Raw genomic sequence first — 21,910 nt, 5'->3', positions numbered from 1 at the left:
TGACAAAGACCGTTTTATTTATAAGAATCGGTATAGAGCTAAAAATAAGAATCGAATGGTCAAAGCAAGTTTATGTAGTGAAGAAGGATAATAGAAAAGCCAAAAGTTCGGATCTGAATTCATGCATTACAGAGCCAGAGGAAGTGTTATATACTTCGGCTAGCAGTACCCAAACAATAGAGAAATTAGCTAGCGATAGTCCAGGTACGAAATCTGAACTTAAGAAGCATAATGTGCACAAACAACTGAGAAGCACACTCGGATTATCAATCTGGCACAAGAGGCTAGAAAAACTCATTGCACAAGAGTTGAAGATGAGAGGCATGACATGGGCCCCTAATAGGAGTTCTCAAGATCCAGGTAAGGATGATGCTTTTGGAAGAAGTGGAGTAAAGGCAAACAAAAGGAAGAAAGCAAGTACAAGATGTTTGGGTGAAAGGTTTGCCCCAGCTCAACAAAGGTATTGGTCATTGCATCGTCCATATTTTTCAACTGTGCCATATACGTCGTCCCAAGGTATGTTTGGTTATCCTTTATGGCATCATTTTGCTTTATATGCGTCTTTATATTATGGAGGAGTGCAACCAAATTATTATGCATATGGATAGTTGCGATATGTTGCCGCTTACATAAAGCCAAAGTATTTCAGTTGTTGGTAGTAATGATTCTTGCTACAATTTGCTTTGGTCATGTTTATTCTTGGGATGAACATGCTTATAATATTTTCTTATCACTATTTGGTTATTGTTTAATTTCAAACTACATAATCAGTATTGCTGAATAGGTTCAAGTAAATGATTCATTTATTAGTAGAGCCAATACTCGAACTTATGCATCATTGAGTTGGCTAGTATGTGTTCTTCCATGTGAGCAAGCTCTATAGTTCCATAGACATCTTTGCTCTCAGTGTCTGGTATGGCCAATGAATCCTTTCTAATCATCGTGCTAAGTTTATGTCCCCATCCAAAATGTAGGGTGGACGCTCGGGGGGCAAGCATGATCAGATACCCGATCATGGTCACCTATCCTGCGTACGCCGGATGGTCTGAGGCAGGCACGGACAGTCCGACCATGAAGGTCGGGCGGTCCGTGAACAACCAGAAGTAGCAGCGATCATAGACCGTCAGACCACATCATCCTAAGATAAGTACTAGTGAGCAAAACACTTCTAGCACGTTTGGCCGACTCAATAGAGTCAGCCCTACTTTAATCAGTTGCTTGCTAAATATATGAAGAAGGTCATTCCACACGATCGACCACTAAAATGAACAAAGTCAAAAAGGTGATCTGTGCGAAAGCAAAAGCCGACTAAACCGACCCAAAAAGTGGTACAACCAAGATCGCCTGGCCACCCTCCTCTAGGAATGTCACGGTGCTTTCTAATTTATTCATCGCTGATGTGTTGTCCTACTCAAGTGTGGGTTGGTACGACGATGAATCCGTATTACTGGCCCAATCTGTTTGTTTATGCGAGTTGGGGGCACCACAAGTTTTGCCTATTGGCATGTTGATAAGCAGGCATGGCCGAAGAAGATTCAATCCAAAACGGCCTATGTACATCAAATATTTATATTATCTGATCACAAGAGCCGATGACTTGCATCGAGCGAGTCCTTACTTCGGGAACAAAATAACTCATAAGATCTATTGTTTCTGAAGTGTGTTGGTGCTTTTGGTTCGCCAAGCTCCACCAAAATGAAGGAGGCATATGTTGAGCAACAAAAGTGGCGGACGGTCCGGCCCTTGGGCCCGAACAGTACGCGTGCCCCGCGATTAGATTAACTCGGGTAATTATCCTTATCTCGTGCATGGTTATCCATCTAAGCACGTGAGAGTTGCTGGCTGTCGCCTAGGAACAGGTCCAGACCTCCTCCCCTATAAATATAAAGGGGTACGACCGATTGTGAGAACCCTCGAACACATTCCAATTGAACTTATCTACTTTATTTACTTTTCCTACCCTAGGAGTAGATATAACGTAACTTTAGTTGTAGCCTTCCGCATATCCACATTCATCCCCATTCGACTCTATGTCGTCTAGATCCGTCCTGGGGTAGCCTGCCGACCCCAGGACGGCCATATGATCTTTACCCCTCCTGAGGGGCAAGATCTACTTCGTCTAGATTAATCAAGATCTATTCCTCGAATTGATCTCTTAATTTCTAGGCGACTTTACGTCATCTGGGAACGCCCCGGGTGACCTGCTGACCCAGAGCACCCTAAGGTCTCTCCCCAAGGGGGCGGGATCTAGGTGAGAAGAAGACGACCCTGCGCCATCGCGGACCGTCCGGACAGCACGCAGGAAAGGCGTCGCTCTTGTCGTCAGGTCACGGACCGTTTGGCCTAGAGCCGCAGACCGTCCGCGCCCCTGCAGCGAGCACCACCAAGCAACCCGTCGCGGACCGCCATGTTGTCCACCTCGTAGAGCCGAACCCAAGGTATTGCTCATCACGAGAAGGCCCTAGGATTCGTTGCTAACAGTCCCAAATAGGTGGTGGCCATTATAGAGGTGATGTCAATTTTCAGGATAACCATTTTAGGTCTTGACCCTCCATGGACAAAACCTAGGTATCATCCCCAAGGTCCGAACTCACTACGAGGACGACCTAGGAATCATTAGTGTTTGGTTAAAAAGACACCAACAATTTCTATCCTACACTCCATTTCGTATCCATATGCAGCTCCCGAAAAGGGCGGTTTCTTGAAGAAGAACGGAATATGTGCAGCAGGGAAAGGTGACATGATGAGCTCGGATGGAGCACTTTGTACGTGTAACACCTCCGGGGATATAACTGCACGGGACTACAGCTGTAGGCTTTACACAGATCACAAACTGCTTCTCCTTGGTTCTTAGCTCTGCGTTTTATTCCGCCATGGCGCCACCACACACTGTCCACGTCTCTATGCTTCGGAGCCGGAAGGTACCCCCGTAAGTCCCCTGAAAAGCGCAAAAGGCGCACTGCCCGATGGCGTTGGCGTAGCGCCTTCGTCCCTTTCCCGAAAAAAGCACGCACCGCAGCAGCGACGGCGACGGCGACCGCGACGACGCCTCGTCCGAGCTCGGACCGTGCCGCGGCACGGCTAAAGGAGAAGATTAAAAAGAAGCTCCGGGCCGGTGAATGAAAGGGGTGAAAGCGAGGAATCGGAATGTCTCCTCCAGCAAGGCACGGGGAATTCCACGCTCCCCCCACTGTGGATTATATTCCTCCCGTGCTGGCGCTGCCGCGCGCGCGCATCGCAGCTGTCGGCGCTGTACAATTCCTTCCTCTCCGCCGATGCAACGCTCGATCCCGGCGTGCGCATCTCCTTCTCCGACCGCATCCACCCGCAGCCGTCGCCTGCAAGCTTAGTAGCTAGCCGTGCCCGACTGCCCGTGCATCACCAACGCTACGTACGCCTACGTACAGATCCATCCCGCCCATATATTCCGACACCAGGCCAGCAGCTCGCCGCAGGTCCTTCTCTTCGTAGCCATTGTTGCCTAGTTAGACAGCTCGCCGCACGTCTCGTTGTTTTCATCCATGTACGCGGCGCCGACGGCAGCAACGACGATGCCGCCAGCCGTGACCCACGACGACCTGTCCCTGCGCAAGGCGCAGGAGCGGCGCGCCACGCGGTCCAGCGGCCAGGTCGCCGTGTCCCTCGTCGCGCTCTCCGTGCTCTGCGGCCTCGTTGCCTTCATCCTCTGCCTCGCCGCCGAGGGGTCGCGCTCAGAGGCACGTCGTCGTCGTCCATCATGCATGCATATCGTCTAAAGCCACGTTGGCAGGCATCACCAGCCCACGATCACTCCACTTGCCGGCCGTTCCTAATTAACGCATCTGATCTGCAGGTGTCGCACTACCTCATGAGCGTGGGCGGTAGCAAGGACCAGCTGGACGTGTGCGTCTACAACAGCAGCGGCCGCCTCGCGCTCGCGTACGCCGTCGGCGCCTTCATCCTCCTCGCCGTCGCCATGTTCGCCGAGCACGCCTACATGCTGGTCGCCGTCGCCGCCCCGGAGTCCGCCTCCGCCGGCATGGCCGTCGCCCAGGACCACCCGCGCGTCGCGTCCACCGCCGCCGCGCTCACCTGGCAGACGGGCTGCCTCTTCTTCCTCACGTGGTAACGACGCCGACAGTCACTCCACTGTCCACTCCGCCCACCAAATTAGAGTTAGATTAGACGGCCTCTCGCCGAAACGCAGCAATGCCGCCCGCGGTGTGCAGTGCATGAGAGGATATGCTCTATATATTTCTGTGTCCTCGCAGGATTTGCTTCGGGCTTGCCGAGGTGATGCTCATGATCGGCATCGCCGTGGAGTCCGGCCACATGAGCGACTGGCGGAAGCCGCGGCCCGTGTGCCACCGGGTGCGCCCGGGGATGTTCGCGGCAGCGGGGATCCTGGGGCTCATCACCGTCGTGGTCGGCTTCGTGGTCTACATCACAGCTGTGCAGGCACAGCGGCTGAGGGGACAGCAGTACCAGCACGGCGGCGGTCACTTCGTCGGCTACGGCGCTCCCCATCCGGGCGCCCAGCACCAGCACCAGCACCTGCGCCCGCCAGTGCCGCACCCACACGGGCCACACCCTCATCCGGTGCCGTCCGCGCCAGGAGCGCCGGAGATAACAGCGGCGCCGTGCCAAGTGCAACCCAGCTGTGCGTCTTTCATCACCAAGGAGGCCTTCGACGTGTGAAAAGGCTAGTCAGAAAGACCAAAACGTCAAACGGGAGCGCCCAGCCCCAACTACGGCTATATTCTTTGCCTCCTTGTTTAAGTTTATTTGTTTATTGGACCGAGGTATTGCTTTGTAAATGTCAAAAAAAACACATAACTGTTGAGCGGAAATTTGTTGTATTTGAGTTGTAAAGGGCATTGTATCAGCCTCCGTTACTGCGTGGAACTCGAAATTGAATTTGGCTTCAAAAGTCAAAACCTTCGCCTTATTTTTCCCTACAAATTTTATCACCAACCGCCAACAATGCAGCTGCCAACAGCTTTTTATAAGTCATTTGGCCTCCAACAGGTTGGATCGACCGTAGTAAAGCAAGGCCGAGCAATATACTCAAACCACTTGAAGGTTTACAACTCTGGACAACCTGCAACGCAGACCATTCCTGAGGAACCTCAAAACCAAACCACTCAGGAATGTCCTACGGCATTGCAGATAATTAGACTCAGGCTATACAGTAGCCAGATATAAAACATAAATGACGCAAACCCTAGAGAGTAGCCTGCTCAAAAACCCAGACTCATGTTCGACGATTATGGTCCTGTTACAGACCCTGCGATACTGATATCCATGACAGCTTGGGAATAATGCTAACCCATCTCCCTTGAAATCTCGAATTTACTGGACCAACCACAAACCATTATCCCACATGGAATCGACCAGACTAGGTTGTCATGAGGGAATTAACACCCTTTTGGTCAAATACTGCAAAGAAGAATATCAGGACCGTTAATCCTTCGCGGAAACAATGTATGGTAAGTCCAGCATATTGGACATAATTAAACATTCTATGATGAGCGGGTAAAGCTGGGAGCACCTGTATTCAGTTGAGGTTCAAACCACCACCAGGAGGGTTGCCACCTTGGCTAAAGTCAAAAACAGCAGGAGCAGCTTCCCCAGCAGTAGCCATTGCATCATCTTCCTCCTCCATCCAGTAAGTCTCAAGAAGCTTCACAGCCTTTTCATAGATTTCATTATTATCATGGCTCTGTAGGTTCTCGATTTTTTCCAGGCCTTCCGCGTCGTCAATCATCTGAGCGAAAACATTAATGTCACCTGTTGCGCCCATGGTCTTGTCGTGCTCCCCTACTTTAAGAATATTCTCAAGACCCTCCAGACAAACTGTTACAATTCTCGGATCAGGGCAAACAAGAAGGTCGCACAGCGGCACGATGCAGCCCTCAGACACCAAGTACCTATTGCAAGACGCAACATGAGTTCTAAATTATGTTCGAACTCAGACATACATAAGTTGCATTGCACACAACTGCACAAGGCAAAAAGCAGTGCAGTAAGTCAAGATAGTATACTTGATTTGCTCATGGGAACCACCAGAGGTAGCGTTTGAGATGGCCCAAGCAGCCTCCTTCTTGATATCAAACTCTGCTCCTTGAAGCAGTTGCAACAAAGGAGCGATAATACCAGCACTTATGACAGCCTAAAAATTCAGCATATCAAAGTGAGTAATCAATGACTAACATTTTCGAACAAATGAAGGCAAAGAAGCATGACATGGGTCATCTGTGAAAAATAAAAATTAATAATAGTGACAGCTGAACAAATTTCTATTTACAGAAGCATGTACTAAGTAACAAATGATGGTTATATATGAAAGAACACTATGCTAACAAGAGGTTACGAGGTGGTAGTTTCCAATCAACTAACATGTGCTACATACACCATTTGGAACACTCATTTGCAACATAACCATTGCACCAGAGAAATTTGATGCCATCCACTTAGTAACTGTAAATACAAATTCATGGCATAGGACTTCAAGTATGTTACCTGTATCTGATCTTTGTTTCCAGCAGTAATATTTGAAATCGTCCAGCATGCCTCTTTCTTAATGCTTTTCTTGTGGTTCTGTGTCAATAAATTCAGGAGGCGGGGAAGAGCTTGATGATCAATGATACACTGCAAAAAAAATAGTTCATTAAAATGGCACATAGCCACAACTTTCATGGTGCTTCATTCAATGCTTGTGACAGTGCATTAGTTCATTCGAACACACTGCGTATCATTTCATTAGGAGAAGGCAAAAGGCCAAAAACACCCAGAACAAGAAAAGGGACCTAACAAACAAAACCACACACACCCATAAGAGGCACACCCGCCTCCTAACCTGGATTAAACACAAAGGCAAGGTCCGAAAGCAAGGTCAAGCCTTTGGCCCCTGCAAAACACCACATATTGAACTCATGACCAGCCGAAGCAAGCACTCTCACAACACTAGGCCGAGCACCATTAAAGACACAACCATTGCGGTGCTTCCAGATGCACCAAGCCCCTGGAGTCACCAAGGAATTAAAACCATCTTTGAGGTCTTTAGGAACAAGCTCGGCCAATCTGCTCCAGCAATCTTCAAAACACATTTCATCCAATCCCGGGGAAAGGGCAGCCAAGCCCACACACTGAAGCAAGAGGAACCAGAACTGTCTTTGTTAGAACACAAGATATAAGCAGGTGGTAAATATCCTACCCTTTCTGATCACAAAGAGGGTAACTAGCAGGGTGGGGATGAACTCTCTTAGCAAGTCGATCAACACTTATTATGTGCAACCAACCAGAGGAAAAAACGGCACTTAGGCGGTGCCCAAGTCCTCCAGATTATCTCAAAAGACAGCCAAGGAGGTAGAGACACTGAACATCAGCTCATAGGCAGATTTGGCAGAGTAGAGACCATTGCTAGAGAATCTCCAAAGGTGCTTATCTGGAACCCCAGGCTGAAGAGCAACATTAGTGATAGCATCTGTAAGAGTGAGAAAAACAGCAATGACCTCCCACGTCACCATGCCTCTCAAATCACCAATCCAGGATGAACTAGAGAGAGAGCATCAGCCACCGTCCATTCGGTACCACAATATTATTTATTAATAACAAAAAGGCTCTACTACTTATTTTCGGAACATGTGATGTGATGAAATATAGCATGACCCATACTAAATAATCATACCCACAAAAATTAACTCTGATAACTGGTTGCATAAAGTGTGTCAAATATATAGAAGAAAGCTGCCAAAATTAAAGCCCCACCTGAGTTTGCTGATCATCTCCAGTTACAATGTTCCCAACAGTTCGTAGAGCAGGTATAAGCACCGACGGTGATGGATGGCTGCATGTGGTATCAGCACACTCATATAAAAGATAAAGAACTGGTGCAAATAACAAAAACTATCCAAGTGATCATCATAGAGTTGTTACACAGCATTTTGACATACAGAAGGAGCTCCACAAGCCGGGGGCAAACACCAGCTTCAATTACAGCTTGGATCTTATCATTAGTGCCGTCAGATAAGTATGACAAAGCCCAGCAAGCATCAGTGAGAACTTCCTCATCGTTGGAATGGATAAGTCGTGCAAGTGCTGGCAGAGCAGGCTTAGTCTGTAACAGTCAAAGAATAACATGTTTATTTAGTAACCACTGTTACAGAAAAGCAATTAAAGAAGTCTTGTCTACGACCTGATCAAATGATGGCTGTGGCTTTCCCCTGCAAAAGTTGGACAGAGTCCAGGTGGCATTCCTCAACATGGAGAGCTTCGCATGCTCATTCAACTGGGCTAGCAGAGGCATCAATGCACCATTGGCGAGAACAAGGTCACGACACTTCGGAGAATCGCCAGCAACATTGCCCAAAGCCCACACAGCCTTTTGTATTGTTTTAAAACAGAGAAAGGGCACTGTCACACATCATACACTCCTAAATAGAAAATAAGAAAGCACAAAAGATAAGACTAAATAAATACCTGCTCACGAACATCATCACTACCAGACCCAAGAAGCTTCACAAATATAGGAACAGCCCCATGATCAATAACAACCTTTGTATTTTCTGAAGTGCCAGAAGCAATATTTGTGAGAGCCCATGCTGCTTCGAACTACAAAAGAATTACAAAGCTGATGAGAAATTCATTTTCATCCAGCAACAACAGGATATAAGGTTTATATTAAATCAACATACCTGCAGCTGGGGCAAATCCTCTCTTGTGAGCAACTGCACAAATCTTGGAACTACACCTGATTTGATAACTTCTTCAATGGGAGGGCTCCTCTCTGGAAAAGAAACATTGCAAATTCAACCAATGTTTACAAACCGTGTATAATAGGCACCTTTGATAAACAAACTAAGAAACGAAAAGAACTGGAAAGACAGCAAGTTAATACCTATAGATAGCAACTTGCGAAACTGTGTGGTGGCCTCAAGCTGAAGGTTATTGTCATCCGAATAAACCCCACTGACCATAGCTGGGAGGCTTTCAAGCTACCAATTTAACACATCACAAATATAGTTAGTACTAAAAGAACCTAAACTGAATAATGACCACATAAAGACCAAGAAAATAAGCTTGCCAGGAAGTCAAAGACACAAGCAACATGGCAGCATGCTACTGTGTAAATGGTGACGGTGTGATAAAAGTCTACAGACACGATAATAAGCAAAACACTAGAACAAAACCTCAAAACCAGGAAAGCACTAAAACAATTTCAGTAGCCACATAACACTAACAATGCCAGAAAAAAGAAACTCTGTTAGAATAATGTTAATCCAAGGATAAAACATATGTAGCTCTAGAATTAGAAACATAGCTCCAAGCTTCTGTTGTTAGACAAGGTTAATTTCTTTGACACTTTTGACCACATATGTAGACAACAAGATTTACTTCAAAAAAAATGAACTATGATGCTATCTCGTAGTAACAGCAAAGATACATCGGATCAGGAGGAAAAATATTTTGAAACAAGACAAAAATGCGTACATCAACAAAACAAATCAGCACAGCAATAACATGGTAAGCACTGATTCTGAAGAATTCATAAACATGACTATGCATACTCATTCCAAATATTAAAACAACATCAATCATGCAGTGTTCTAAGATCAACAAGATAATAAAACAATCAATAACAAGACCAACAAAGTTCTCCACCATCATAGCTTGCACAGTTGCACCTGATTAGGACCGCGACAGAAAAACATCCCTAGAAATCAAGAGCTATTCCTTGGTCTAGTGGATCAAGACATGCTGATACAAAGTAAAATGCAGCAAGAACATGTCATAAGGTGATAGTGCACATTCATTGACATATAGAGACTAAAAGGAATAAGAAATCTTTCCTATATCAATAATAAAAATGACCGATACTAACACTTGGCAAATCACCTATAACATGTTCTAGAAATACCATCCTTGAAAACTTAAATTTGGCCTACCTAGAACCTACGAACCATATGACTACACTTCTGTTTTCTGAATGATATAGATGATAGGTATACCTAAGAAATCACAGGCATAAATAATAAAACTTTTGGTACATCTAAATCAATATCAAACGCTCGTCAAAACACAACTAGACTGCGTGTAAAATCTAATTTCTGAAGAATTAATCTAGTCATCAACCTAATATTAATCAGAATCAGAATACTACAAGGCTAAAGGTAGATGAGAGTACAGTGGCAAGTACCAAACACTCTAAATGACAAGTAATCAAATATGCATGAAGCCTTCTGCAGGAAATACTCATAGCAATCAAATACGGGCTCGAACTGCAACTTGTATTATATGTATAAAAGGACGAGTACAACGCATTCGCATTGCTTAACAGTCGACCTGATCTACTAATTATGTACTGAACACTCGTCCAATCGCGACATAATCACAACGCTAGAATACCATCGCAACAGAAAAAGGAAAAATCAGAAATAACAGAGAGCGGAGCGAGCGGCGTATGCTCACCTTCTTCTCGACCCCCGAGGGAGGGGCAGGGACCTGGGCCTGGAGCCCCTCGCGGCGCCTCTTGAGAAGGCTCTCCTCGCGGCGGCTCTTGCGGATCTCCACCATATTGTCCTCGCGCCGCCGCCGCCCCTCCTCCGCGTCAACCGCCACCTTGTAGCGGTTCCGCCGCACCTCGACCCGCTCGCTCGGGCGCAGCGACATGGCTTACTAAGCACAGCTCAGTCTCGCTCGCTGAGACGGCGGCAGCGGGAAGGAGGCAAAACCCTAGCCGGGCGTCGTGGGAGCCGAGGGCAGCGGGAGGAGGGGAAAAGAAGAGGGGAGAAACCCTAGCTGCTAGTGGGAAAGTGGAGTTAAAGCTCACACCACGATCGAAATATTCTTTTTTTTTCTTTTTCCTTGTTGCTTTTTTCCTTTTTTTAGGCCGCTAAATTGCATTCCGAGATTTGGAGATACTGTGGCCCACCATAAATTCTACGGCCCATCTATACCATGATCCGGTCCGACCTAGGCCTTGTTCGTTTGTGTCGGATTGGTGGGTCGGAACAATTCCTGGCCGGATTGCTTCTCTAATTTATATAAACTTTGATTAGCCGGAATGATTCCGGGTGCAATCCGACGCAAACGAACAAGGCCCTATGCTTTCTCAACTTCCTTTGGAGGATTTGTTGATTTCATACTTTCATCACTGCAATATAGGTAGGGATGAAAACGGTCGGAAACAGTATTTATTCGGTAATCAGTTTTTTAGTCGTTTTTCTTTGATTGCGAATAAATAGGATATAGAATCTATAATACAAATTTGTATTCTTGTTTTTAACATTGAGCTTCTAAAGATTCATAAAAGGTAAACCTCAAATTCATATATTTTTTTAAATAATAGATATAAACTTCGGTACGGATTCGGAAATAAATTCGGTAATTTTTTCAACTTTTTGTGTTGTAGGAAGCAAATAATACATAAAATAATTTATGTAATATTTTATTCGTATTTGTACTAATGTGCTTGATAACATAAAAAAGATCAATATCAAATTTTATACATATCTATTTTAAAATATTAAATTTGTCCTAACAGTTCGAATTACCACTTTCATCCCTAAATATAGGTTATGTTTGAAAGCAATCTAATTTTTAAAAAATCAGTTTTTATTTTTTAAATAGGAGATGCTAAATTCTTGATTTTTAAGAAAATGTGAATACAATTTCTATAAACTGAGGCATAATCTGGTATGTTTGGAACCACCTCAATTTCCATAAACCAGTTTCTTTAAAACTGGATGGTTCCAAACAGTCCCATAGAGATCGAGGGAGATTATAAGGGTTTCAGAAAGATTTTAACTTCTTAAAAATTTAGACCCTTTGGATTGCCAGATTTTTTCCCGTTTCTTGTGTTTTTTCCTGTGAAAATGAACGATATGGTTCCTCTATGATTCTTGTGTTTCAAAGGCCATTAACTTCCTTAATTGACTTTATTTCCATCCATTCCCGCATTAGTCTCATCTTGTCTCTAGGAATGAAGAGAAATGTGTCTTGTATATTGAAAGGGAAATATGGTTAACCATTTCCTATAAATAGATTTTGGTGGTTGACGACCAACACAAACCATATGGACTAACTAGTTTGGCTAGATGTGATTTATCTCAGGTGCATAAGATACAACACAAACCAAGAAAGAATTTCAGTTAGGGACTCAATCAAAAATTGTAGCAAGACTAAGAGTGTGCTGATTTTTGCCGCACCGGACACTGTCCGGTGTACCAGGCCAGGCGTCCTTCGAACAAGACACTCTCGGGAAATCAGAGGCGCGCTCCGCTATAATTCACCGGACTATCCGGTGAGCCAGTGGAGCAACGGCTCCCAGCGCACCAACAGTCGTTTCGTCAAATGAACAGTGTGGCGTCAGAAGTCAGAGCGTAGAAGTCAGAGGTCACCGGACTGTCCGGTGCAGCAAAAAGACAAACGCCTCCAACGGTCAACTGCTCCGAACCCTAATGGACGTGCTGACGTGGCACGCACCGGACAGTGAACAGTGACTGTCCGGTGCGCCCATCGTCAGCAGCCTTTGCCAACTGCTAGGAAGTGGTTGGGGGCTATAAATACCCCCCAACCACCTCATTCATTGGGGTCCAAGTTTTCAGAAGTTCACATTCAATACAAGAGCTCTAGCATTCACTCCAAGACACAAATTCCAAAGATCAAACCCTCTCCAAGTCCCAAATTCATCTCAACCACTTAGTGACTTGAGAGAGAGAGTTTTTGTGTTCATTTGCGCTTTTGTCGCTTGGATTGTCTTTCTTCCTTCCTCACTTCTTTTCTAAGTGCATGTAAAACTAAACAAGAGACACCAAGTGTGTGGTGGTCCTTGCGGGGTCTTAGTGACCCGTGTGATTAAGGAAAAGGCTCACTCGGTCTCAGTGACCGTTTGAGAGAGAGGGAAAGGGTTGGAATAGACCCGGCCTTTGTGGCCTCCTCAACGGGATTAGGTTCTTGGAGCCGAATGTCGGTAAAATAAATCACTGTGTCTACTCACTTTTATTCTCGTCTGATTTATTTGCCCTCTTTCCACTCTCTAACTTTTCCTTGCTAGTATTGATTTGAGTTGGCTCCCATACGTCATCCGCATCCTTTGAGCAACTCCTAGCAAGAGAAACAATCTTTTGGACTTAAGATTAATTATAACACTAACCCCGACCTTAGTGTGTGTTTAAAGTTTGTAAATTTCAGGTTTCGCCTATTCACCCCCCCTCTAGGCAACTTTCAATTGGTATTAGAGCCAGTGCTACATTAAGAGTCTAACCAACTCGAAGTGATGTCTGAAGATCACGCCAAGAGGGAGATCATGACTGGCGACAAGCCCACGGGCTTGGGGAAGACTCTCTCAAGAGAGTCCGGCAACAAGTACAAGGAGGAATCCTCTTCCTCCATCAAGTCACATAGGAGGGGTGACAAGAAGAAGATGATGAAGAAGGTGGTCTACTACGAGACCGACTCTTTGTCACCCTCCACGTCCGGCACTGAATCGTCCACTACTTCTAAGCGCCATGAGCGCAAGAAGTATAGTAAGATGCCCCTACGCTATCCCCGTATTTCAAATCGCGCTCCTTCCGTACCCCTAGGCAAACCACCATATTTTGATGGTGAAGATTATTGCATGTGAAGTGATAAAATGAGGCACCATCTAACCTCACTCCACGAAAGCATTTGGAATATTGTTGAATTTGGAGCGCAGGCACCACAAGTAGGGGACGAGGACTACGACTCGAACGAGGCTGCCCAAATTAGGCACTTCAACTCCCAAGCAACTTCTATACTCCTCGCCTCCTTATGTCGAGAGAAGTATAATAAGGTGCAAGGGTTGAAGAACGCCAAAGAAATTTGGGACGTCCTCAAAACCGCGCACGAAGGGGACGAGGTGACCAAGATCACCAAGTGTGAAATGATCGAAGGAGAGCTCGGTCGATTCGTCCTCAACAAAGGGGAAGAGTCGTAAGCTATGTACAACCGGCTCAAGACAATGGTGAACCAAGTGCGCAACCTCGGGAGCACCAAGTGGGATGACCATGAAATGGTCAAGGGTATTCTAAGATCACTTGTCTTTTGCAACCCTACTCGAGTTCAATTAATTCGTGGGGATCCTAGATATAAGCAGATGTCTCCCGAGGAGGTAATTGGCAAGTTTGTGAGCTTTGAACTTATGATCAAAGACTCCAAACACATTGTCAATTTGGAACAAGGCGTCACCTCTACACCCGAGGTGCAACCCGTTGCATTTAAAACAACGGAAGAGAAGGAGGAGGAGTCTACACCAAGTAAGCTTCCAATCGACGCCTCCAAGTTCGACAACGAGGAGATGACGCTCATCATCAAGAGCTTTCGCCAAATCCTCAAGCAAAGAAGGGGGAAGACTACAAGCCCCACTCCAAAAAGGTGTGCTACCAGTGTGGTAAGTCCAGTCACTTTATCGCTAAATGTCCATATTCTAGTGAAAGTGACATGGACAAAGACAAGAAGGGGAAGAAGAAGGAGAAGAAGAGATACTACAAGAAGAAAGGCGGCGAGGTGAACATAGGGCACGAATGGGACTCCGACGAGAGCTCCACTGACTCCTCCTCTGACGAGGACGCCGCCAACATCGCCGTCAACAAGGGACTCCTCTTCCCCAACGTCGGCCACAAATGTCTCATGGCAAAGGATGGCAAAAAGAAGAAGGTACATTCTAAAAGTACCCCAAATATACTACATCTAGTGATGAGGGTAGTTCTAGTGAAAATGAAGATGATTTAGTTTCTCTATTTGCCAACCTTAGCATGGATCAAAAGAAAAGGTTAAATGAATTAATAGAAACCATTAACGAGAAGGATGATCTCTTGGAATGCCAAGAGGACTTGCTCATTAAGGAAAATAAAAAATTTGTTAAATTGAAGAATGCTTATGCTCTAGAAGTAGAAAAGTGTGAAAATTTGTCTAAGGAACTTAGCATAGGCAATGATTCAATTTCTTGTCTTAAAGATGAAAATGCTAGTTTAAATGCTAAGATAGAAGAATTGAATGTTTGCAAACCCTCTGCATCTAATGTTGAGCATGTCATCATTTGCATTAGATGTAGAGATGTTAATGTTGAAGCTATTGATGATCACCTTGCTATGATTAACAACAAAATGATCTCATAGCTACATTAAATGCTAAAATTGTTGAGCATGAATTTGAAAATGAAAAGTTTAAATTTGCTAGAAGCATGCTCTATAATGGGAGACGCCCTGGCATTAAGGATGGTATTGGTTTCCAACAGGGAAGTCAAAACAACACCAAACTTAATGCCCCTAAGAAATTGTCTAACTTTGTAAAGGGCAAGGCTCCCATTGTTCAGGATAGAGAGGGTTACATTTTAAATCCTGCAAACTATCCTGAGCATAAAATTAGGAAAATTCATGCTAGAAAACCTCACAATGTTTCTCACCATGCATTTATGTATAAAAATAAGGCTTCTAGTTATAAGCATACCACTAATGTTAAAATGTCTAAGAAGAAATTTCCTAATGCATCAAATGAGCATGATATTTCATTTAAAACTTTTGATGCTTCTTATGTGCTTACTAACAAATCATGCAAAGTAGTTGCCAAATATGTTGGGGGCAAACACAAGAGTCCAAAGACTTGTGTTTGGGTACCCAAGGTGCTTGTTTCTAATGTAAAAGGATCCAAGACCGTTTGGGTACCTAAGAACAAGGCCTAAATTTGTTTTGTAGGTTTATGCAATCGATGGATCAAGTTGGATAATCGATAGAGGGTGCACAAACCACATGACAGGAGAGAAAAAGATGTTCTCCTCATATGAGAATAAAGATCCCCAACGAGCTATCACATTCGGGGATGGAAATCAAGGTTTGGTCAAAGACTTGGGTAAAATTGCTATATCCCCTGACCATTCCATTTCCAATGTTTTTTCTTGTAGATTCATTATACTACAATTTGCTTTCTGTCTCTCAATTATGCAAGATGGGCTACAACTATCTATTTACTGATGTAGGTGTTACTGTCTTTAAAAGAAGTGATGATTCAATAGCATTTAAGGGAGTGTTAGATGGTCAGCTATATTTAGTTAATTTTAATGATAACAAAGCTGAACTTGACACTTGCTTAATTGCTAAGACTAACATGGGTTGCCTCTGGCATCGCCGACTTGCCCATGTTGGGATGAAGAATCTTCACAAACTTCTAAAGGGAGAACACATTTTAGGACTAACCAATGTTCATTTTGAGAAAGACAGGATTTGTAGCGCATGCCAAGCAGGGAAACAAGTTGGAGTCCACCATCCACACAAAAACATCATGACAACGAACATGCCACTTGAACTACTCCACATGGACCTATTCGGCCCGATCGCTTACATAAGCATCGACGAGAGTAAGTACTGTCTTGTTATTGTGGATGATTATTCTCGCTTCACTTGGGTATTCTTTTTGCAGGAAAAATCTCAAATCCAAGAGACTTTAAAGAGATTCTTAAAACGGGCTCAAAGTGAGTTTGGATTGAGAATCAAAAAGATTAGAAGCGATAATGGGACGAAGTTCAAGAACTCACAAATTAAGGGATTTCTTGAGGAGGAGGGCATCAAGCATGAGTTTTCTTCTCCCTACACACCTCAATAAAATGGTGTAGTGGAGAGGAAGAATAGAACTCTATTAGACATGTCAAAAACCATGCTTGATGAGTACAAGACACCGGACCGATTTTTGGCGGAGGCGATTAACATCGCCTACTACTCCATCAACCGGTTATATCTTCACTGAATCCTCAAGAAGACATCATATGAACTCCTCACTGGTAAAAAGCCCAATGTTTCATATTTTAGAGTCTTTTGGAGCAAATGCTTTATTCTTATTAAGAGAGGTAGAAGTTCTAAATTTGCTCCTAAAGCAGTAGAAGGCTTTTTACTAGGTTATGACTCAAACACAAGGGCATATAGAGTCTTCAACAAGTCCACTGGATTAGTTGAAGTTTCTTGTGACATTGTGTTCGATGAGACTAATGGCTCCCAAGTGGAGCAAGTTGATCTTCATGAACTAGATGATGAAGAGGCTCCATGCGTCGCACTAAGGAACATGTCCATAGGGGACATGTGTCCTAAGGAATCCAAGGAACCCACACAAGCACAAGATCAACCATCATCTTCCAGGAAAGCATCTCCACCAACTCAAGATGAGGATCACGCTCAAGAAGAGGATGAAGATCAAGACGATGAGCCACCTCAAGAGGAGGACATTGATCAAGGGGGAGATAAAGATGATCAAGACAAGGAAGATGATCAAGAAATTAGGGACCAAAGACTGCCACACCCAAGAGTCCACCAAGCAATTCAAAGAGATCACCCCGTCAACTCTATTCTTGGTGACATTCATAAGGGGGTAACCACTAGATCTTAAGTTGCTCATTTCTGTGAACATTACTCTTTTGTGTCTTGTATTGAGCCATACAGGATAGAGGATGCACTAAGAGATCTGGATTGGGTGGTGGCAATGCAAGAGGAGCTCAACAACTTCACGAGGAATGAGGTATGACATTTAGTTCCACGTCCTAATCAAAATGTTGTAGGTACCAAGTGGGTATTCCACAACAAGCAATATGAGCATGGTGGTGACAAGAAACAAAGCCCGACTTATGGCAAAGGGATATTCACAAGTCGAAAGTTTGGATTTCGATGAAACATATCCACCCATAGCTAGGCTTGAGTCAATTCATATATTACTTGCCTATGCTACTTACCATGGCTTCAATCACCAAAAAGGGGGAGATTGGAAGGGAAATAGGGTTAACCATTTCCTATAAATAGATTTTGGTGGTTGACGACCAACACAAACTATATGGACTAACTAGTTTGGCTAGATGTGATTTATCTCAGGTGTATAAGGTTCAACACAAACCAAGAAAGAATTTCAGTTAGGGACTCAATCAAAAATTGGAGCAATACTAAGAGTGTGATGATTTTTGGTGCACCGGACACTGTCCGGTGCACCAATTCAAGCGCCCTTCGAACAAGCCACTCTCGGTAAATCAGAGGCGCGCTCCGCTATAATTCACTGGACTGTCCGGTGTGCCACCGGACTGTCCGGTGAGCCAGCTGAGCAACGGCTCCATGCGCACCAACGGTCGTTTCGTCAGATGAATAGTGATGAACAGTGCTGCGACAGAAGTCAGAGCGCAGAAGTCAGAGGTCATCGGACTGTCCGGTGTAGCAAAAAGACAAACGACTCCAACGGTCAACTGCTCCGAACCCCAACGGACGCGCTGACGTGGCGCGCACCGGACAGTGAACAGTGACTGTCCGGTGGCGCACCGAATTGTCCGGTACGACCATCGCCAGCAGCCTTTGCCAACGGCTAGGAAGTGGTTGGGGCTATAAATACCCCCAACCACCTCATTCATTAGGGTCCAAGTTTTCAGAAGTTTACATTCAATAGAAGAGCTCTAACATTCACTCCAAGACACAAATTCCAAAGATCAAATCCTCTCCGAGTCCCAAATTCATCTCAACCACTTAGTGACTTGAGAGAGAGAGAGAGAGAGTTTTGTGTTCATTTGCGCTCTTGTCGCTTGGATTGCCTTTCTTTCTTCCTCACTTCTTTTCTAAGTGCTTGTAAAACTAAGCAAGAGACACCAAGTGTGTGGTGGCCCTTGCAGGGTCTTAGTGACCCATGTGATTAAGGAAAAGGCTCACTCGGTCTAAGTGACCGTTTGAGAGAGAGGGAAAGGGTTGGAATAGACCCGATCTTTGTGGCCTCAACGGGGATTAGGTTCTTGGAACCGAACCTCGGTAAAACAAATCACCGTGTCTACTTGCTTTGATTCTCGTTTGATTTGTTTGCCCTCTTTCCACTCTCTAATGTTTCCTTGTTAGTATTGATTCGAGTTGGCTTCCATACGTCATCCACATCCTTTGAGCAACTCCTAGCAAGAGAAACAATCTTTCGGACTTAAGATTAATTCTAACGCTAATCCCGGCCTTAGTGTGTGTTTAAAGTTTATAAATTTCAGGTTTTGTCTATTCACCCCTAAATTCACCACTACTAATTTATAAATCACCATCACAAGAAAAGAGAACAGAGAAATACATTTCCTCATATAAAACCATGATCTATCCTAGGTTATGATTAGAAGTTCGTATGAAAGAAAATTTTTGTCCATGTTCCAACCTAAAATGGTGATGTAATCCTTATTTTATAAAGTTTGTAATTTTATGCTCATGATTTTTAAAAGAAGCTCATGTTTACCCCTATCTTGCGATATAGTTAGGTGGAAGCTAATTGTCGGTGTTTCGAACCAGCTCTGACAAGTAAATTTGCTTCTGCGCATTCCGATGTCCAGATGGTGTGCTTAGTGGGTGTGAGGTTTATAAGTCTCTATGTGTGGTGAGGCCTAAGGACTACAAATTTGGTGCTCTCTACCTAGCAAAACATTGGATGTCACAGCGGTGTGCTCCTTGGCTTTGGCCTCTGTAGTCCTTCGTGGTCTCTCTCTCTCTCTCCTCTTTGTGTGTGTCTCTCCGCCGACATCCTCCTTTTATAGGCCGATGTGGGAGTTGGCTACTAGTAGCTTCTCAAGGCATGAGCTAATGCGTTGTGGTAAAACAGGGTGTTTTACCTCGTTAAGTTGTGCTTGTCGGCATGTGTGTAAGTAAAATAGACATCGGGCCATTTGGCTAAACATGTTTTGGTGTTTGATGATTAACATAACCTGCAGGCTAATGTGCTTGCTAGTGTTTATGTTTGTAGTTCACAGGATGCTAAAGTTACTTGGACCAAGGCATTGAGGAAAGCAACACCTCAAAAGAAGACATTTTGAAGATCAAGTGAAGTCCAAGAAATGAAGCAAGTGTTGCTAGGCGAACTGTCCGGTGCCACATGTCGGACTGTTCGGTGCACCAGGGAACTGTAGCTAGAGATGGCCAAATGGGCTGCCCCAGCCCGGCCCGGGCCCGGTGAAGCCTGGCCCGACAGGCACGGTTAGAAAACCGGGCCGGACCATCTAAGCCCGCGGGCTCATTTTCTTGTCTAAGCCCAGCCCGCAGCGGGCCTAAATGGGTCGGCCCGGCCCGTTTAGCATGGAAAAAGTGGACGAAAAATGGGCTAAGCGGGCCGGTAAGCACGATTTAGTGCAAAAAAGCGGGCTTAGAGGTAAACGGGCCATGCCGGGCTAGCCTACCGTGCCTAGTTTCCAGTCCGAGCCCGGCCCGCTTATTCATGTCGGGCCAGCCCAGGCCCGTATAGAACTGGGTCGTGCGAGGCTCGGATCGGGGCCCAAACAACGGGTTTCGTACCGGGTTCGCGAGCTCGTGCTTATTGGCAATCTATAGATGTAGCCTAATGGCTAGTTCCAGGTGGCACTGTGGAGAAAAGACCACCAAACTGTCCGGTGTGAAGTCGAGACTGTTCGGTGTAAAAAGATTGCGCACCAACGATCACCTGCGGTGTCAAGCCAATGGCTAGGAGCATCGGACAGGGGCACCAGACTGTTCGGTGACCACCTGACTGTCCGGTGCGCCGCAGAAAGCATCAGCTTTTCTCCAATGGCTAGTTTTTATGTTAGGGGCTACAAATACACCCCAACCGACCATTTATAGGTGTGGGAGCCCAAGCAACATACCAAGGCATATAGTAGACATTTCCAAGAGCCCATACACCCAAGTGTTTAATAGAATCACTCGGTGATTAGCGTAGGTGCTTTGCGAGGTGACCATTTTAGCGCTTGCTTTAGGTGAATCCTAGTTAGTTGAGTGAGTTTAGAAAACACACACAACCCCTCGGCTCTTGCGCGAGTCGTTGTAATTATACCGAGTGGGGCGAGAGTCTTGCGAGTCCGCGACAACCGCACTTGTGTCACGACCGCCACCGTGTACCTGAGGGAACAAGGCCCACATCACTCCTCCGACTTCGCTTGGCATGTTCATTGCGCGAGCGAAGTCAGGGTTCAGGTTTCGAGCAAAGAGGGGATTCTCTCAGCGTAACCTTGCGCCTTGCTTAGCTTGTTCTCGATCTTGGTCCTGAGCTTGTCGGCGATCACGACGGCAAGAATTCCGCCTTTCTCGGTATACTCGCTCATCGGGGGTTTCTCCTATTTCTAAAACTTCATCCCGAGATACGGGCTGCGCCGGGTCCCGTTCCCCAGCCTCGTGATGCCGTCGAATGTTTCGGTGTCTGTTCCTTCGTCGCTGAGCTTCTTGCTGGGGAGGCTCTTCCCCTTGCACGGTCGGCTCGTCATCGGAGATGGGAGATGACTCCAATCTCCCCCCGATGAAGAGGATGTTGTAGTAGAAAGGAGTTACAGTGGTGGCGAGTTCCTTTCAGTCCTTCTTTGAGGGCGAAGGTGCCGGAAAGATAGCTCGGCGGAGCTCCGTTCCCTTTCTAGGAACGCTTGTTTCTTTCTTCCTTGTAATCCGTGTCCACTCCTTTGTGGGCGAAGTGGGCAACGGAGTTCTTCGGGCAAGTAAATTTTTGGTTCTTGGCTTGCAAGAAGTAGTCTTTGCCTAGGGCGCAGGAGGTTGCGCTGTCTGCTGTCTTGTTCCAGCTCTCCTGGGATTTCCAAGGAAAGTTTCTTCTCCGGTGGATCTGCTATGCGATGCAAAATTCCCTTCTCATCTGCTACGGAGAAGATGGTCCCGAAGCAGAATACGGATCCAGGGCGAAGAGCGATCTTGCACTGGGAAGTGACAACCATTAAGCTAGCTTGGGTCAACGACACAACCCCTACCTGGCGCGCCAACTGTCGGTGTTTGGAGCCCGACCACACACCCGGGGTTACCCCTCGCGATGCTTTTGGGTAGGACGGTGCTGTTGACTGTAACTCAATGGTTCGTGCGAGATGCACGAGAGACGACAAGCGATTTTCTACAGGTTCGGGCCCCTTAGAGAGGCGTAATACCCTACTTCCTGGTGAGGATTTTTATGTGGTGGGTTACAAGAGAAA

At 45.5% G+C, this 21,910-nt stretch overlaps 2 protein-coding genes across 2 annotated transcripts; one reads left to right on the top strand and one right to left on the bottom strand.

The window, feature by feature from the left end:
* The first annotated feature begins 3,245 nt into the window (after positions 1-3,245).
* Positions 3,246-4,838, top strand: LOC100277754 (uncharacterized). The gene is made up of 3 exons (NM_001367298.1): positions 3,246-3,716; positions 3,833-4,104; positions 4,251-4,838. The coding sequence occupies exons 1-3, from the start codon at positions 3,522-3,524 to the stop codon at positions 4,675-4,677; spliced, it is 894 nt and encodes a 297-aa protein (NP_001354227.1). The 5' UTR covers positions 3,246-3,521; the 3' UTR covers positions 4,678-4,838.
* A 103-nt stretch (positions 4,839-4,941) lies between these two features.
* LOC103649953 (importin subunit alpha-1a) lies at positions 4,942-10,842 on the bottom strand. The gene is made up of 11 exons (XM_008675648.4): positions 10,450-10,842; positions 8,879-8,975; positions 8,676-8,767; positions 8,461-8,592; positions 8,177-8,362; positions 7,935-8,098; positions 7,750-7,828; positions 6,502-6,630; positions 6,024-6,151; positions 5,531-5,909; positions 4,942-5,418 (listed from the first exon to the last, which is right to left on the bottom strand). The coding sequence occupies exons 1-10, from the start codon at positions 10,648-10,650 to the stop codon at positions 5,537-5,539; spliced, it is 1,581 nt and encodes a 526-aa protein (XP_008673870.1). The 5' UTR covers positions 10,651-10,842; the 3' UTR covers positions 4,942-5,418; positions 5,531-5,536.
* Positions 10,843-21,910: the final 11,068 nt, after the last annotated feature.

This window comes from Zea mays, chromosome 3, assembly GCF_902167145.1.
Source record: "Zea mays cultivar B73 chromosome 3, Zm-B73-REFERENCE-NAM-5.0, whole genome shotgun sequence".
NCBI classification, from domain to species: domain Eukaryota; kingdom Viridiplantae; phylum Streptophyta; class Magnoliopsida; order Poales; family Poaceae; genus Zea; species Zea mays.
Note: the sequence above shows the minus strand (reverse complement) of the source record. Positions and strands in the feature narration are given on the sequence as shown.

Coding starts and splice junctions, on each gene's coding strand:
- LOC100277754 (NM_001367298.1), top strand. CDS start 3,522: ATGTACGCGGCGCCGACGGCAGCAACGACGATGCCGCCAGCCGTGACC. Junction 3,717..3,832: donor CCGAGGGGTCGCGCTCAGAG/GCACGTCGTCGT, acceptor TCTGATCTGCAG/GTGTCGCACTACCTCATGAG. Junction 4,105..4,250: donor TGCCTCTTCTTCCTCACGTG/GTAACGACGCCG, acceptor GTGTCCTCGCAG/GATTTGCTTCGGGCTTGCCG.
- LOC103649953 (XM_008675648.4), bottom strand. CDS start 10,650: ATGTCGCTGCGCCCGAGCGAGCGGGTCGAGGTGCGGCGGAACCGCTAC. Junction 8,976..10,449: donor CCTCGGGGGTCGAGAAGAAG/GTGAGCATACGC, acceptor TTAAATTGGTAG/CTTGAAAGCCTCCCAGCTAT. Junction 8,768..8,878: donor TCGCAAGTTGCTATCTATAG/GTATTAACTTGC, acceptor TTTCTTTTCCAG/AGAGGAGCCCTCCCATTGAA.